Raw genomic sequence first — 16,198 nt, 5'->3', positions numbered from 1 at the left:
ACAGAAAACAATCGAAATGCGATTCCGGCGGGGAATCGGCTCTTCCGGGTGTACCACGCAAGCGACGCGACGTCAATCGGCCGTGAAGATGCGATCGCGCTCGTGTGCAGGTCGAACGTGCCTGTACACTTTTACTTTTATCCTGTCTGCCGGATTCAATCCCTCCTGGCGGTCTTCACTCGCATACCCGGTCTCTCGGCATTACCCGTTGCGCGCAATTAACTACAGTTAGCACAATGAACCATATGGGTCCCGTTGTACGCCTGATAATACGACATCTAGCGTTCAGTAGTTTAGGTACAAAGTGTGAGTATACCTGGAGTTGCTGTCGTGCGACTTGCCCCCCCTGCGTTGTGTGCACGTCACCGTCGGGTCACGCATCAGGTGTTCACAGTTTTGCACCGTGTACAAACCTTTTCAGCTTCCCATTCCTGGGAGCAGCGATTTTACCATTGGGCAGATAGCGCCGACTTCATTGGCGCAGTCGACAGGACGTCCCCACTGCGCATGCGCAGTGCAGTCCAGAATATGCGACGATGTTATCAACGCGTTTAAAAGTGAAAAAAGTATATACAAACATGTTGAAACATGCGGAAAATATGCGTATACGCTGCGCACTGCACAGCATCTCTTCGCATCCTACGATGGTGCTGTATGCCAATAAGAAAAAAAAATCACGCTTCCCCACGAAGTAAATCATGACGAATGGGCGAATCACTGGGGATCGTTCTTACTGTAAATCACCCGTGAGAGTGATTACTGCTGCTGAAACGATTTCCAATACAATACAATACAATACAATACAATACAATACAATACAATACAATACAATACAATACAATACAATCCAACACAAACCAATCCAATCCAACCCAATGCTCCTCGCGCATGCGCACACGGCTCTCCAGGAGAACTCTCTCTCTCTCTCTCTCTCTCTCTCTCTCTCTCTCTCTCTCTCTCTCTCTCTCTCTCTCTCTCTCTCTCTCTCTCTCTCACACACACACACACACACACACACACACACACACACACACACACACACACACACCTTTTGTGAACCTTTTATTTTGTTCGTGTTCACCTTTTGTGAACCTTTTGTTCAGAGATGTTTCGATTTACACGGTGCTGTGCCGTGAGCACGGGCTCCGGACAAGCCTCGGCCTTAAGGTGCCTCGCCCCTAAAAAGACAGGCGCTGACCGCCGTCGGTGTCATATTTCCCCCATGTGTGTATTAGAGCTAACTCCAACGTGAACCTACGAGTCAGATCTGTCTGGTATCTAATTAAGATGGTTCTTTATTTTATCGCGCTGCTTGCGTGTATTATGACGTGTGCTGAATGAACTACCGGCGAATTGGTTAGGAGAGGAGAAGGAGGATGACTCATCACAGTGACGGATACCGAAAGTGGCGCTTACGAACTTTGTTTACGCCGTACTGAGTTTAAAGCCACTTTTTACTACTGTCAGAACAGCTTGATTGGGGCATAAATTAAAATATTAGTTTTTCGTTCTTCCTTAAACGTCTGTGAATATATATGGCAACCTCGACTGATCGGACAACTGCCGTGTGCACAGGCTGTGTGGAGCCCAGGAAGCTTACACGGCCCCTTCGTCAGCCGCACATTTTGTACTTCGCGTTTTTTAAAATTTATTTTCGGCTTACGTACACTTGCTGCAACTGCGAGTTTCTGCCCGCACATGTGCGGGTTTCCGCTTCAGGGTCCTAAAAACAAAAACGAAAAATGAGAAAACGCCGACAGAATGAACGACCGAACAGATTACGGTCAAAAAAGAAAAAGGAAAAAAGAACTACGTTCCTGAGGGAGCGGTATTTGCGACGTCGATCCGAATCGCACGTATAGCAGCCACAGCTGCGTCTGTACAACGGTCGCTTTCCAGAGCTCACGTGACCGCCAGCATTGCTTCATATCCCCCTGTTGTTTCTGCGCTGGCGGCACTGGTTCAGAACACACATTAGTCATGGCTCGCGTTGAAGGGCTCCTACGACTCTCCGCCGGCCCGTGGCTTGTCCTGGTCCTTCTAGCCCACGGAACACCACCATGTCGCGGGTCCGCAATGGCCGGCGACTGCTCCGGGCGCTTCGTGGTCGAGGACTCGACGGTGAGGCTCTACATCCAACAGTACGTCAACTCCAGCGATAGCGTAGTCGAATGCCGCTACGAGTTCGTGGCTCCCGAGAAGTCCGGCCTGCTGATCATCGCGAAGGACATCAGGGCCGTGAACGACGCCGAAATACCCGGATGTCCCGTGGCCATTTACAACAACGCCGAGGCTTCTGGAGAGCCCGTGGTGTCGCTGTGCGGCCACTACTCCACGATGACCATCCCAGTGACCACCCCTCTGGCCCTGGTCGTCTACAAGCCGGAGTTCAATGGTGAGCCGTACACCCTGACCCTTGACCTACAGGCTGCCTTGACCGGGGGCAGCAACCTCCGGGCGTGCGGCGACTCAGAGCTCAGCGCGGTGCCCGCTGTGCCGGTCATGTACTCGGTTGGCTTCAGGGCCGACTCCGGTTCGGGCGACGCGTCCGACTTCTGCGACCTCAACGTCACGGCCCGCGGTGGGACCTTGGGCGCCGAGTGCGTCCTCACGAGCGACGGAGTCTGCAGCTACGAAGTCCTTCTGAGCGACGGCAGCGACGCTGAATCCCCGGCATCCGTGGACCTCGCCGCAGTCGGTGGATCGGCCACGGTCAGGCTTCACCCCGTAGACATCACGGGTGTGTTGATAGCGAGCTATCCGGCTGAGTTCGAACCTGTGACGTCACTGGAACCGCCGCCCGTGGTGAGCCCGTCAGAAGACGTAACAACTGGCGCCGCTTCCGACGCAGCGATTACCGACGCGAGTGCCAATGCGACCTCCGCGGAAGACCTCACGAGCACGTCTGTCGTGGCGCTCACCAACTCGACTGCTGGCGTTCCGCTGAACGAAACCGGTTCTTCGAACGAGACGAGCACTGTTGGACCGGATGACGACGGCGACGATGACGATGATGGCGGCAGCGTCATTCGAGTAATAATAATCGACAACAGCCCGCCGTCCTTCTGGCACAGGACGTCTAACTGGTTCAGCGACACCTGGACGACCATGAAGTACACAAGCCTGTTCACTCTCAGAAGTTTTGATAGGTGGTTCTGGAGCTGGTTCTGAGCGCCCGTAAGGGACGAAACGCGGAGCTGCTCCGATACAGTGGAGCTCGTTGCTTTGTCCGAAAGAGCGGAATAGGCCAGGTGTAGTTCAGCGCATTTCGAGGCGGCGCCACTTGAACGACGCTGATGCCCCTAGAGCTGTAGTTACCGTTTTGTGTGTTGTTTTGACGTGAGCATTACCCTATACCAACCATTGCTGTGCTTAAGTGACAAAAATGGGAAGAAAAAGATACGCCTACGCGTATCATTGGCCTCGGTCTTCCGTTCTCGTCTTGTATAGCCTCACTAACTCGTTTGGCGCTCAGATCTACCTTTATCTGTTGCATTCACTGTATACGCCCGGAAAATATTGTGAATAAATATGGGTACCGCGTATTTTCTGTGTTTTTTTAAAGACGATATTCTTACTTTGGCTACTTAAACGCAGAAATTTTGGTCTGTCCGTCTGTTCGTGACTCGATTCAGCCACCCGACCAAACGGAAGCAGAAGCTGCGCAATAGTCTTATACTCACAGCCAAATCTAAACGTCTAAATCCGGGGTCAATGTTTATACTTGTCTACATTGTTGGACAAGAACAAGGCATTACGCAAATACAAGGCATAAAATCAATACATACGTAATATTTGCAGTGTTCCTTTATTAAAAAGTTATGGGCGTTCAGTTTTGCGATAGCAAATTGAATACTACATGAATTGCAGATAATTGTCGCCTGCTGTTGCTCGCGCCACTATAGCTTCTAGCGGCGTATTAAGACATCAAACGGCGACAGCAACTAAAAGTCCACTAAATATGTTCCACGTTCCGCTTGGAACGCTCGTGGAGTAAGGCAACGTGGTTCTATAAACGCTGTAGTAGGTGCCTCGGTTCACGCGCGTCTCCGCCGTACGGCAGCGCTGGCATCGAGGCACTCGACGTGGAATAGTGGAACGCAGTAAAAATAAATTGGCTTGCGCAAACCTCTAGCGTGTTATCTTGGGAAGAACGAGACGGGAAAGGAACAGCATGGGAGGTGAGCGGGAAAGGGAAGGGAGACATTTACATGGCGGGTAAGCCAGTCGACTATTGTCTTTCGTCGACATTTGCAACGACAGGGGCAGATACGCGGCCATTTTTTAACCTCGTTTCCTCATTGCGTTTACCAAGAACTGCAGAGGCGGCTTTCCGGCGCAGCTTGTGCGGCTCATAACAGGTGGTATACGTAGAAAACACGCGTGTGTAGCCGGTGGAATCAAGGGCTGCAGATATATGTGCGTGTTTCACTAGACGCTTTGGTTTCAGAAAGACCAGTTATACCGCCATGTTGACGAAATATAGTTGGGGGAGGGGAGGGGGGGGGGGGGGGCAGCGACTCTTTTACAAGGTTACTCGAACATTTAGGTTATAGTGCACTAATAAATTCTTGCAAACGACTGTGGAGTACGAGAGCATGTGCTTGAAGGTTGTGCAGTCATAGTACTGCTAGAAACTTCGGAAGCGCCAACGTACGTATACGACGGGCACAACAACGAACGAACTCCGACACAAAGCGATGTAGTGAAGATATATTGCTATAAGCAGTCGCCATCAACTTTATGTTGTTTGTTAGTGCAACCGTTTGCGGCGGGTGTTTGGAGTGACTGAGCTTGTAGTTACTGCATATATTGTTAACAATTATACAAACGCAAATCAACTCACTCAGCTCATGACCTTCCGAAATTTGCACGAATATCTTTATTTCATTTTAGATTCTTGTTGCTAATGGTGCAACATCTATTCAATCTTCTTGCTGTCTGTTCCTACTCTGTTCCTTACTCTTTGTCTCTAAATCTTTTTGTCTTGTTCCTCTTTTTTTTTTTTAATTCGAAAGTTTGCCCTGCGGCATAATAGATGTAGGCGCTTACAGAAACACGAACAAGTTAGTTTCGTGTATAAAGTTCAGGAGTTGTCGGTGACACGGTCCATGCACCCAGCGTTGCAGGTCAGGAGGGCGGCCAGGGTGGAGACCGGTTGCACGAAGGTGCCGCAGGCGAACTTGATGCAATCCCGGGCAGCCCCAGAGCAGGTGCTGCACATTCACGTCCCCAATGGCAGTGGTGCAGAATGGACAGGTGGATCCGTATGGGCCGCGGTATTCCGATGGCCAGGAGGCAGTCACGGACGGCGTAAGGGCCACCCCAACGCGTAATCTCCGCAGCGCAACCTCCTCTCGGCGAGTTAAGTCGCCAGGGAGGTTTGAACCACACGGTGGTATGAGTGCTCGTGTGGTGCGCCGAAGATTTTCCTTTTGTCGTTCCAGGTTCCCGCGAGCGTCTTCGGGGAAAGGTAGTAGTGGCCGCATGACTGTGCTCGGGTGGCTAGCTGAGTCTGCCTCCGTATTGCCAGGCACAGATGAGCGGGGCACCCATTCGATGCGTATCTGCAGCGCCGTGCTTCTTGCCAAGCGATGAATGGCATCGGAAAAGGATGTCGATTGTGCCACGCGACGAATGTCATGTATGGCTTGCGTAGAGTCAGTCCGTATGATTAGTCGTGAGTACGGCCCCGCCCTGACAAAAGGTAGTAATGAGACCAGTCCATCATGTATTGCACTTATATCGCAGTCTTTTATATTCCTGTGGCCAGCGACGACACCTTTCTGTATTGCTTTGTGTTTGGTGTTACGCCAACCATCGCTGATGGTTACACGTGCCTTGCAAATGCGAACAGAAAATGCAAACCTCAGCGCTTCATCGTTTCTACTCGGCAGTTTTATCATTCGCGCTCACGGAGCAACTAAAAGTTTTTTTTCCTGCATCCTATTTCTCTTACCTCGTGCGTCGGTAAGCTCATGGAACATTTGGTTCACACTCGATTGACTGACTATATAGAAGACAACGCATTACTACCAAATACCATGTACGGCTTTAGACCACATCTGTCCACTCAAGATATTCTACTTCAACTAAATGAAGACATCATCCTTCGTATTCCTAAAAATCACAAGTACTGCATTCTTGCGTTGGATATCAAAGGAGCCTTCGATAACGTCACTCACGACGCCATCCTACACGGCCTCGCCACCCTCAACCCCGGTTCGAATACCTACAACTACGTTAAGGCGTTTCTAACACAGCGCACGGCGACAGTGGGACTTGGACACCTACGCTCACCTAAGTTTACCGCTATTCTACGTGGTACCCACAGGGGTCTGTCATTTCCCCACTCCTTTTCAACATCGCTATCAAAGATCTATTTACGCAACTCTCTACCATGCCCGACCTGAAGCATGCTTTGTACGCAGATGACTTAAAGGGACACTGAAGTGAATTTGTCAAGCTCCCGTTTTTGCTTGCACTGCGTAGACTGGCTCAAATTAGCACACTTTTCATCGTTTATCCGGTTGACAAATCGGTAATTATTTTACAAAGCGCGAAAGATGAAAAACTACCATGGGCGGTTTGCGGCGGCCGCACCAACTAAAGCTGTGACGTTGGGAGGAGCGGGCACCGTGATTGGACGATGCCCAAGGTGAGCAACCAAACAAGTTTCGGTTTCGGTTTCGGTTCTGTAAAACACAACCGGTGGCGTTATTGGATGGGCATTCTCAATAACTCAGTAATCATCGTACCGCGCTTCTGCCATGTTGTCAGCTGTAAAAATGCATAAAGATAAGCCTCACAGGACGGCTTGGAATAGTAGCATTCACTAGCCGAGGCCTACGCAGTGCATGGACGCCCTCCGCGTACCCGCAGACGCCCAAATGTCATGCGCTTTTCCCCAATATTTGGAGCTTGCCTCACCCATGCCTGTATCGTAAAAAGCGTGTTCGCACCAAGCCAAGGGTCTGTTCATTCGGGCCTGTGCCCACTGCCCGCAAGCAGTCGGTGCTTATGGCAACAGCACGCCAACGAGAACTCGCTAGCGCGCCAGTGCCAGCCTGCGCGAGTTCTGTGGACTAGTTCGTGGAGCAATGAACGTTGCGGCCCCCAAAAAAATGAACTCAATATAGAAAACATCGGCGAAAAACGAAAAAGTTAGCTTATAAAAGAAAAAAAAAAACATGTGCCCGCGAGGATTCGAACTTGGGACTGGTAAAACACTTGCGATGACATACCTAGCACTCTAAACCACTAGACCACGCGCGGGGGCTACCCCACAACCGAAATATAAGGTATATAATGTATAACCAGTTTACACTTTTATTTAGTTTTAGTATTTCAAGCAGCTTAGGTGACTATTTCTTGTATTGCGCTCGTACAGTAAGCGTCCCCCGAGTTTCCACAATAGCTCACGTCTAGCAATTGCATTTCGTAGACGGAAAAGCGTTCGCAGATGCGTAGTCGTGCTGCTGACCGCTGTGCTTGTTCGCCCAGCGCAAAAAAGTGCTTCCCGCACCCTAGGTTTACGCTGTACGGTAAAAATACCAGTTGATTTTATTTCCTTAGTACCTATATTGACTTCGCTGACTCTTCTCCCGCCTTCAAGAGGCCTTATATTTTCCTACTGGCGTACCAGTCAGCGAAGCGTCGCATGTGCGCTTGTGCAGCGCTTGTGTGAAGCGACCTTGACTTGGAGCTAGATACAGTGTACAAACTAACCAAGTAAAGAAAGGCAGATTCTTCCATTCACAAACGTGTCCTGGCTTCGTTTCAACTGAGCGAACGAATTGCGACGACCCGTCGGCGGCCGGCGGACGAAACGCTGGGCCGACTGACTGTCTGAAGGCCGGGGAGCCGTGCAGTATATAGCGCAGCCAATTGCGAGCTCGGCTCCTCGCGACGCCACACGAAAACGCCGCAGAAAATGGGCGAGCGTAAAGAGATGAGGACAGCATTTTCGAATTAATTTTTCTACTAAATAAAATCGCGTAAACGCGCCCAGAGTGGTCGAAACATGGCCTGGGGACTCCGGACTACAATTTGCGCAAGTAATCCCGCAATGTTTACATATCACTTCAGTGTCCCTCTAACCTTATGGACAACCTCAGGACCCATCGGAGACCAGCAAGAAGCCCTTCAAACAGCTGTTGATTGCACATGCAGGTACTTACAGGAACGCGGTCTTACATGCGCACCAAAAAAATCGGCCCTCCTTACCCTTCAACAACGTACAAAGGACAGAAGAATCTCCCCAGTACCAGACACTAAACTCCATATTCAAAACTTTCCCATTCCAACTGTTACCCACTTGCGCATACTCGGACTCACCCTCCCACAGGACGGATCGGGCTCCCATACAATCCTACAACTTCAACGCACCATGAATCAGCTAACCCAATTAATTCGCCGTATCACGCACAAACGGACCGGACTGAAAGAACCAGACCTCATCCGGCTCATTCAAGCCTTGCTTATCAGCCGTGTTACGTACGGTACGCCTTAGCTGTCCTTCAAGCCAGTCGAACGGCGAAAGCTAAATATATCTTATCCGACTAACATACAAGACGGCCCTCGGACTTCCTACATGCACATCGAACGCCAAGCTGTTGCAACTAGTCTTACAAAACACCTGGGAAGAGCTCTGTGAGGCGCAACGCACTTCACAACTCCAACAGCTCCAACTGACTAATGCTGGACGTGCGACCCTGGTGCGCCTTGGATATTCACCGCCTCCGGCTTCCAGATGCAGAATACGTGTTTCACTGTCTATACGGAAACACATCCGCGTTAACCCAATTCCTAGAAATATGCACCCTACCTATCACATTGGAAGACGAAGGTTCCGCACCAACTATCTTCAGGCACAATTTCAAAATCAAAAGGATGCCTCTCCCTACGTAACCAAAAACGCCTATGCGATTTCAGTTGTGAATAATACACTTCAGACCGTAGCCACAGCCACTGTCCTCACCACGGACACCACCATTGCAGAGGAAGCAGCAATAGCCATGGCAGCCACCAAAATACAGAGCGACTACGTTACCATACTGACCGATTCTCAAGAGGCTTACCGCAACTTCCTGCGAGGCACTCTCTCCCCAGTAGCCCTCAATATTCTCAAAACCAAGACTCCCCTACCTGACGTCTGCATTATCTGGGCACCAAGTCATTCAGGCATAGTCGTCAATGAAGCGGCGCATACCGCGGCTCGAGAAGCAGTACACCGGGCCATTGCGGACAGCCACAATACCATGCCAACCACACCCACTAACTAAACGCCCCAACCCCTGCTAACATGCAACGACATCCTCTCTCACTACCGACTATCCCGCCAACAGTTTCCTCCCCCACATAAGCAACTCACCAAAGAGGACGGAGTTATACTTCGCCAGATCCAAACACCTTCCCTCACAACACGCTCTGCACAAAATATTCCCCACCCAATTCTCTCCTCAGTGCATCTTCTGCCCCACATCAGGAACACTATACCACATAGTGTGGGAATGCCCGAACATCCCAGACCTCCCTCCCAATCCCAACCCTACCCCTTCACACTGGGCGGCGGCGCTGACCAGCTCCGACCCCTGCTCCCAGTTCCGGCTGGTGAATAGGGCTCGGAAGGCCGGCTACAGCCAGGGAGTCCTGGACACCCCTCACTGGTCCGTAGTGACTGCACTCAACGGATGGGATAAAGAAAGTTTTCCCTCCTCCTCCTTCTCCTCCTCCTCCTCCTTCTCCTTCATTGATTTAAAATTTACGTATGCGCTACATTCTCTCCACGGGTCCGAAGAAGAATTTCCTTGCGCCGCAGCGTTCTTCATCGCGTGCCTCTGGCTGACTGACTGGTTGGTTGGTTGGGCAACTTATCATATAGGCGCTTCCCTTATTGTTCTCCTTTGATTTCACACTGTACTCTCTTCGCCTAGGTGGTGGTGGTGATTTATTAACAAAGGAGGGAAGAGAAAAGGCCTGGGGATATTGTTGAACTCAACGGGGAGTTCACCCTCATACGACCCAGTCCAGGGAAGGGGATTGGGGCTTCAAAGGATAGGAAGAGAGAAGGGGGAAGAGAAGAGCGGTAGGAGAGTGGGAGATAGTCTATATCGCGTTCGTTTAGTCCATGACTCGATGGCTACAAACGCAGCGCTAGTCCTGTTGTAACCAGGAAGTTGACTAGGTGCTGGAAGACCTCCCGTCGGATGGCGTCCGGTCCCGTGGGGAACAGGAAGTCTTCTAGCTTGTGGCTTGGGGCACCGAGTCGCTGGAGTTCGGCCCGGAGTTGTGCCCTTGCGGTGTCGTGCTGCGGGCAAGAGCACAGCAAGTGCTCTAGCGTCTCGGGCTCTGGGCAGTCGGCGCAGGTGGGGGATGCTCGGCGGCCTTGGTGGTGCAAGCGCGCTCCCACATTGCAGCAATTGAGCCGCAGGCGAAGAAGGAGCGACCGGGCGTCTCTGCTAATGCGTCCGGGCAAGACCCCAGGGGCCTGGCCACTGACTACTCGGGCATCTGGATGCATGGCCTCCACCACTCGTGCCAGGATAGTCCTTGCAGCGTCAAATGACACCACATCCCGGGAGGCTGGAACCCCTGCCTGGCGAGCAGCACCTTTGGCCAAGGCGTCTGCAACCTCGTTGCCCGTGATGTTCACGTGCGATGGCAGCCAGTGAAGTCGCAGTGGACACCCCTGCGCTTCCACCGCATAAAGCTTGGCCGCCAGCGACCGCTCAACGTAGCCGCTAGAGCTGGCTGGCTGGTCGGCGGCACGCAGACGGAGGAGGGCAGACCGTGAGTCAGTCAGGATGATGGCCCCCCGGGCCTGGGTGCCCTGCTTGAGAAGAAGATCTGCAGCCAAGTGGAGTCCAGCCAGCTCTGCGTGGGTGGATAAGGCAGGGAAGGGCAGGCTGCACACCTGGCTGGTGCCGAGTTCTAGGGCCGTGCAGGCGGCTCCGGCTCTGCCCATCGACTGTTGTACAGATCCATCCGTGTACACTTGCAGATATCCGGCAGCGTCGCCCTGCAGCAGGGCAGCCACCTCTTGGTGGACGGCCTGGGGTGGAGTCGACCTCTTACTACGGACCCCCGGCAATGTGGTGACAATGCGTAGAGCCTGCCCCGTGCCTGGGGGTGGTGGCTCCAGGCGTGGCCGCTGCGGCAACGCGATGTGGCTTTCGTACGTACTGAGCAGCATGCCCATCCGAGAGTTGGGCCGGCTGCGGTAGCGCTCAAGGAGTGCCACGCCGTCAGGTGTGCCCTGCAGGCGGTGGATGTGGTGGAGACCCACCTGCAGGGCCCGCATCTGGATGGGCCAGAAGCCTGCCTCCGTGTATGTCGCCGCCACCGGAGATGTGCTCGGAAGGCCCAAGCAGAGGCGGATAGCCCGGCGCTGATCCACCTCCAGCTCCTCCCACCGGCGCGGCTTGAGTTGCACTAAAGGCAGAGCATAGAGGACGGCGGACGATGCCATCCCGTGGAACACCTTCAGGGCCACGGTGTGTGTGCAGCCCTGTCCATGCGCCAGCATGGACAGGGCTGCACGCCCTGGTGGACCCTCCGCACGCCCTGGTGGACCCTCGTTGTGCGTTTCCGAAGCGCCTTCACCGCAGGTAGCCAGGACAACTGGCAGTCGACCAGGAGCCCCAGATACTTGGCGCTATAGTGCACCACGGAAGAGTCTGACCGTTCAAGGTGAGCGGCGGTGTCGTCTTGCGTGCTCTGTAGCCCCTCAAGTGGAAGATCATGGCCTGCGTTTTCGTCTCGGAAAGCTGCAGGCCACGGCTTGTCAGGAAGGCGGCGACTGCCCACAGCACCCCCTGGAGACACGCCTTCACCTTGGAGAGTAGCCTCGTTGGTCCGTGCGCCCAGATGGCGATGTCGTCAGCATAGACTGCCATCCCCACTGGAAATGCAAGCCCAGCTGGGATGCAGTCCGGGAGTGGAGCCAGGACGAGGTTGAAAAGGAATGGGCTGAGCACACTCATTTCATTTCATTTCATTTCAAGTCTGCATTTATTTCACGCTTTTTGGTACAGCGGCCCCTTTTATTAGGGCAAGCGACGTGGGGCTCCATACTGCCGACGTCCGGGTCACCAATTAATGTGGGCGCCGATGTGGTCGTGTGACTGACCCTACATTTATTTACAGAGGAGGATTCGGTGGCAGAAGAAGACCGCGCGAGCCGGGAACGCCAGTAGAATGCGGCGGAGCAGCGCTGAAGCCTTGGTGTTCTTTGGCGCGTAGCTCGTCCTGCGTGTCGAGGCCACGCGATGATGACGATGGCACAGCGGCCCATGGTGATCATAGTGGGCGCATGCTTTGACGACGAAGAGGCCGCTACACAGACATTTAGCCGCTAGAGAAACGCTACCGGAGAGAGCACTGTCCAGCTCGGACCCTGACGACCAGCTTTGGCTGGTGCAGCGAGCCCAAGAAGCCGGACAGACTCAAGGGGTCCTGGAATGAGGAATCTTCCCCAGGGCTGACAGCTTTAGATACACGTTTATTCCTCCTCCACCTCTGTTTGCGCACTGCTCGCCACGAATGGGACGGCGTTTACTAAATTGGGGAAGACCAATTCGGTTGTGTTTTGGGAGGTATTAAAAAAGGCGAAAGGAGCAACTGGTTCCGATAAAACGTGATTTAAAAGTTCCCCAAGCCTTCCCGCCATTCTGAAAGTTACTAAACTAGTATAAACCGGCATAAATGGGAATCACTAAGCAAACATGTCGATTTTTTCGTTGTCTGCGCTTGAGTCGCGCAGCACTGTAGCCCCGAGCTAGCACATCAGGGAAACAGGGAAGAGGCAAGGAAAAACATCTTTTTTGGTGTTTTGTGTGTTTAGTGTTTTATGTGCTTGTTTTGTTTTCGGTATTTAGTGTGCTTAGTGTTTTTGATATTTTATGTGTTTGTTGTTTTTGCCATTTCGTGTGTTTTTTTTGTTTTTGGTATTTTGTGTTTTTGGTATTCTGTTTTTCTGGTATTTCGTGGCCTTGTTGTTTTGGTTTCTTGTGTGTTTTCGTGTTATTGTGTTTGTTGTTTTTGGCATTTCGTGTGTTTTTTTTTGTTTTCGGTATTTCGTGTGTCCGTTTTGTTTTGGTATTTTGTGTTTTTGGTATTCCGTGTCTTTTTCTTATTTTGTGTGTTTAGTGTTTTTGACATTTTATGTGTTTGTTTTGTTTTTGGTATTTCGTCTTTGTTGTTTTTGGTATTTCGTGTGTTCGTTCTGTTTTTGGTATTCCGTGTCTCTTTCTTATTTTGTGTGTTTAGTGTTTTTGATATTTTATGTGTTTGTTGTGTTTTGGGGTTTTGCGTGTTTGTTATTTTTGGTATTTATGTGTGTTTGTTGTGTTTTGGTATTTTATGTGTGTTCGTTTTGTTTTCGGCATTCTGTGTTTTCGGCATTCTGTTTCTCTGGTATTTCGCGGGCTTGTTGTTTTGGCTTTTCGTGTTTTCGTGTTATTGTGTTTGTTGTTTTTGGTATTTTGTGTCTTTGTTGCTTTTGGCATTTTATGTGTGCTCGTTTTGTTTTTGGTATTTTATGTTTCTTGTGTGTACTTATTTGTGGTATTTTCGCGTTTATTGTTTTCGGGTGTTTGTTGGTTTGCGGTGGTGTATATGAGTATGCACCCATTGCAGGCACAAACTTAGTGTGTATGCGTTTGTGTGCGTACATACACGCATCCTTTGTAAACGTTCGGGTACATCTACATATATAGTGCCTGCATATACCGACGGAAATGTATTGTGTACGTATCGTGCTCATATAACACCGTGTGCATATGCTTGCAAGATGCTTGACGCCAGGGATAGGGAACCACCCTCTTCGAAATAAGCATCTTACTGTATATACATCTGAGGTTCTATATATACTTCGAATAAATTTGTGGCTGAGTGACATAAGATGAAAATTCGGTTTATTGCTGTTTGCAAAGAAGGCGCCGTTTCGGAAACGCAGAGAGGTCTTAAATCTTAAAGAAAAATGGTATATGCTGAGGAGCCAATGTTGCTGGAATATGGAGGAGCGCCATGGTGCCCCTCACCGTACTGCTACCGCTAGAGACTGGAACTTTACGCACAAAAAACAAGGTTTTAGGCGCCTATAATAATTATTGAAAAGTACCATTTAGGAAAATATAGCCACCAAATACTCTCGTTTAGGCACATATAATCTCAATCCTTATTTACTTAAGTAGCGCAATTTACGAAAAAATTTTTGACTTGCAGTAAAAACAGCGGACAAGTTTTGTACTGTGGGAAACTGACTGAAGGGCAATGAGACCGCTGATCAGATGGCACGGAGTGCGCTGCAATTTGCACCGACAGTTGAAGTTTCCCCCAATCACTGGAACGACTTCAGGCGAACACCCCGCACGGGGCACCTTGAGTATTCATGGTGACGGTGTTGGCGACACCGCGGACCCCGAGCCCCCAACATAAACTGTAACCTACCGTGGTGATGTGTTTACAGGTGAAGGGTAGAAGCCTCAAACGGTGGCCGTCGGAGCCCAGGTCAAGCTCCGGCGGATGGGCTCCCTGTCTGTTTACCAGGCAGGGAGCTCCGGGACCTCTCAGGCTATCAGGGTAAGGTTTGAGAAGAAAGTACCCCCGTCCCCTGCTTTTTTTCTATGCTGTATGGAAAATTCAAAACCCCCCTCCAAACGTGATCGGTCCCTGAAAAGGGGCCGCACCGAAGTATCTTTCCCTCCACTTCCAAGCACTAGCTTCCCAAAGCCAGACAAATACTCTCGTTTCCTTGTTATCGAATCTCTTGACACAGCCCGCCCTCTTGCTTCACAATCAGTATTTTTGATTACAAAATACCTTGATGGAATAATTGGGAAAACCTACAATGCCAAAAAACAACGCACAGGCGAAGTGCTCGTCGAGGTAAAAAGCCAGCAGCAGGCAACCACACTTCTTGGTCAGACGAAAATGGTCGATCTGGACATCAGGGTCACACCCCACCGCAGCCTGAATAGCTCGCAGGGTGTGATCTCTGAGGCAGATCTTAACGAGACAGCTGCCGATATTCTTGAAGGTCTAAAGGATCAGGGTGTCACAGCCGTGCGCCGCATCACGATGCGTAGAGATGATAAGATAATCCCCACAAAACATATTATCCTGACCTTCAGCTGCTCCTCACTTCCTGACCATATCAACGCAGGGTTCATCCGATGCTCCATTCGTCCTTACATTCCAAACCCGCGCCGCTGCTTTAAGTGCCAGCGGTTCGGGCACGGAACCAACTCCTGCCGTGGTCGTCTAACCTGCGCAAAGTGTGCTCAGCATGATCATCCTTCTGATAATTGTCCATCGTCAACCCTCACCTGCGCCAACTGCCAGGGACCCCATGCCGCATACTCTCGAACGTGCGAGAAGTTTAAGCAGGAGAAGGCGATCATTAATGTGAAGGTAACTGAGAACATCACCTTCCCAGAGGCGCGAAAGAGGTTCGCCTCTTTCCCCCTGGGGAGGTACGCCGACGCAGCTCGCCGGGGGGCGGAGCGGCGTCTGGTTTCCACAGGGACACAGTTGAGCGAGTCTGACCTGGTCCCTCCCCCGCCCCCCCTGGGTTGCCTCTGGCAGCCCAACCCGCCACCACGCCGCTTGCTGAGGCAGCTGCGGTTGTGGTGGCAACCTCTTCCGCCGGGACCGGTGCCGCTCCCGTCCCTGCCTCCCCGTCCTCCGGTGCGTTGGAGAGTGCCATGGACACCTCGTGCCCCGCACCGGCTCCCACCGCCACCGCACCGCCCGTGCCACTTCTGGTGCCCCCGACACCTGCGGCGGTGGCGGGTCAAACGAAGGGCCCCCGAAGGGGGGCCAAGTCCGGGGGGCCCGGTTCGACGGGCACACCCAGGACATCGGACGATGAGATGGACGTCGGGCCGTTCTTGCCTGCGGTGCACCGCAAGGAACGCGTCCCGACGCCAAAGCCTCCCGACAAACCAAAAAAGGCGAGAGTCACAGCCCCGAAAGACGACACATAAACAAACACACACACTCCAGTAGCTCTCACACTAAATAATGGGAAGACAAAACATATTTCAATGGAACTGTAGAGGCCTTCTTAAAAATCTTGACGATGTATACGAAATACTGCATGCTAGTCAGCCAAGTGTAATGTGTGTTCAGGAAACACATTTGAATTCCAAGCACACAAATTTCTTGAATAGTTACATGGTCTTCAGAAAGGACA

At 51.5% G+C, this 16,198-nt stretch overlaps 1 protein-coding gene across 1 annotated transcript; it reads left to right on the top strand.

Annotated features, from left to right (window-relative positions):
- The first annotated feature begins 1,915 nt into the window (after nt 1-1,915).
- LOC144162991 (uncharacterized) lies at nt 1,916-3,545 on the top strand. Its single transcript, XM_077693757.1, has one exon. It carries the CDS (start codon nt 1,981-1,983, stop codon nt 3,169-3,171), a length of 1,191 nt encoding a protein of 396 aa, XP_077549883.1. The 5' UTR covers nt 1,916-1,980; the 3' UTR covers nt 3,172-3,545.
- The last annotated feature ends 12,653 nt before the right edge of the window (nt 3,546-16,198 follow it).

The sequence above is a fragment of the Haemaphysalis longicornis genome, unplaced genomic scaffold (genome assembly GCF_048455015.1).
Source record: "Haemaphysalis longicornis isolate Haplotype H1 unplaced genomic scaffold, Haemaphysalis longicornis Haplotype H1 scaffold_12, whole genome shotgun sequence".
Lineage (NCBI taxonomy): Eukaryota > Metazoa > Arthropoda > Arachnida > Ixodida > Ixodidae > Haemaphysalis > Haemaphysalis longicornis.
Note: the sequence above shows the minus strand (reverse complement) of the source record. Positions and strands in the feature narration are given on the sequence as shown.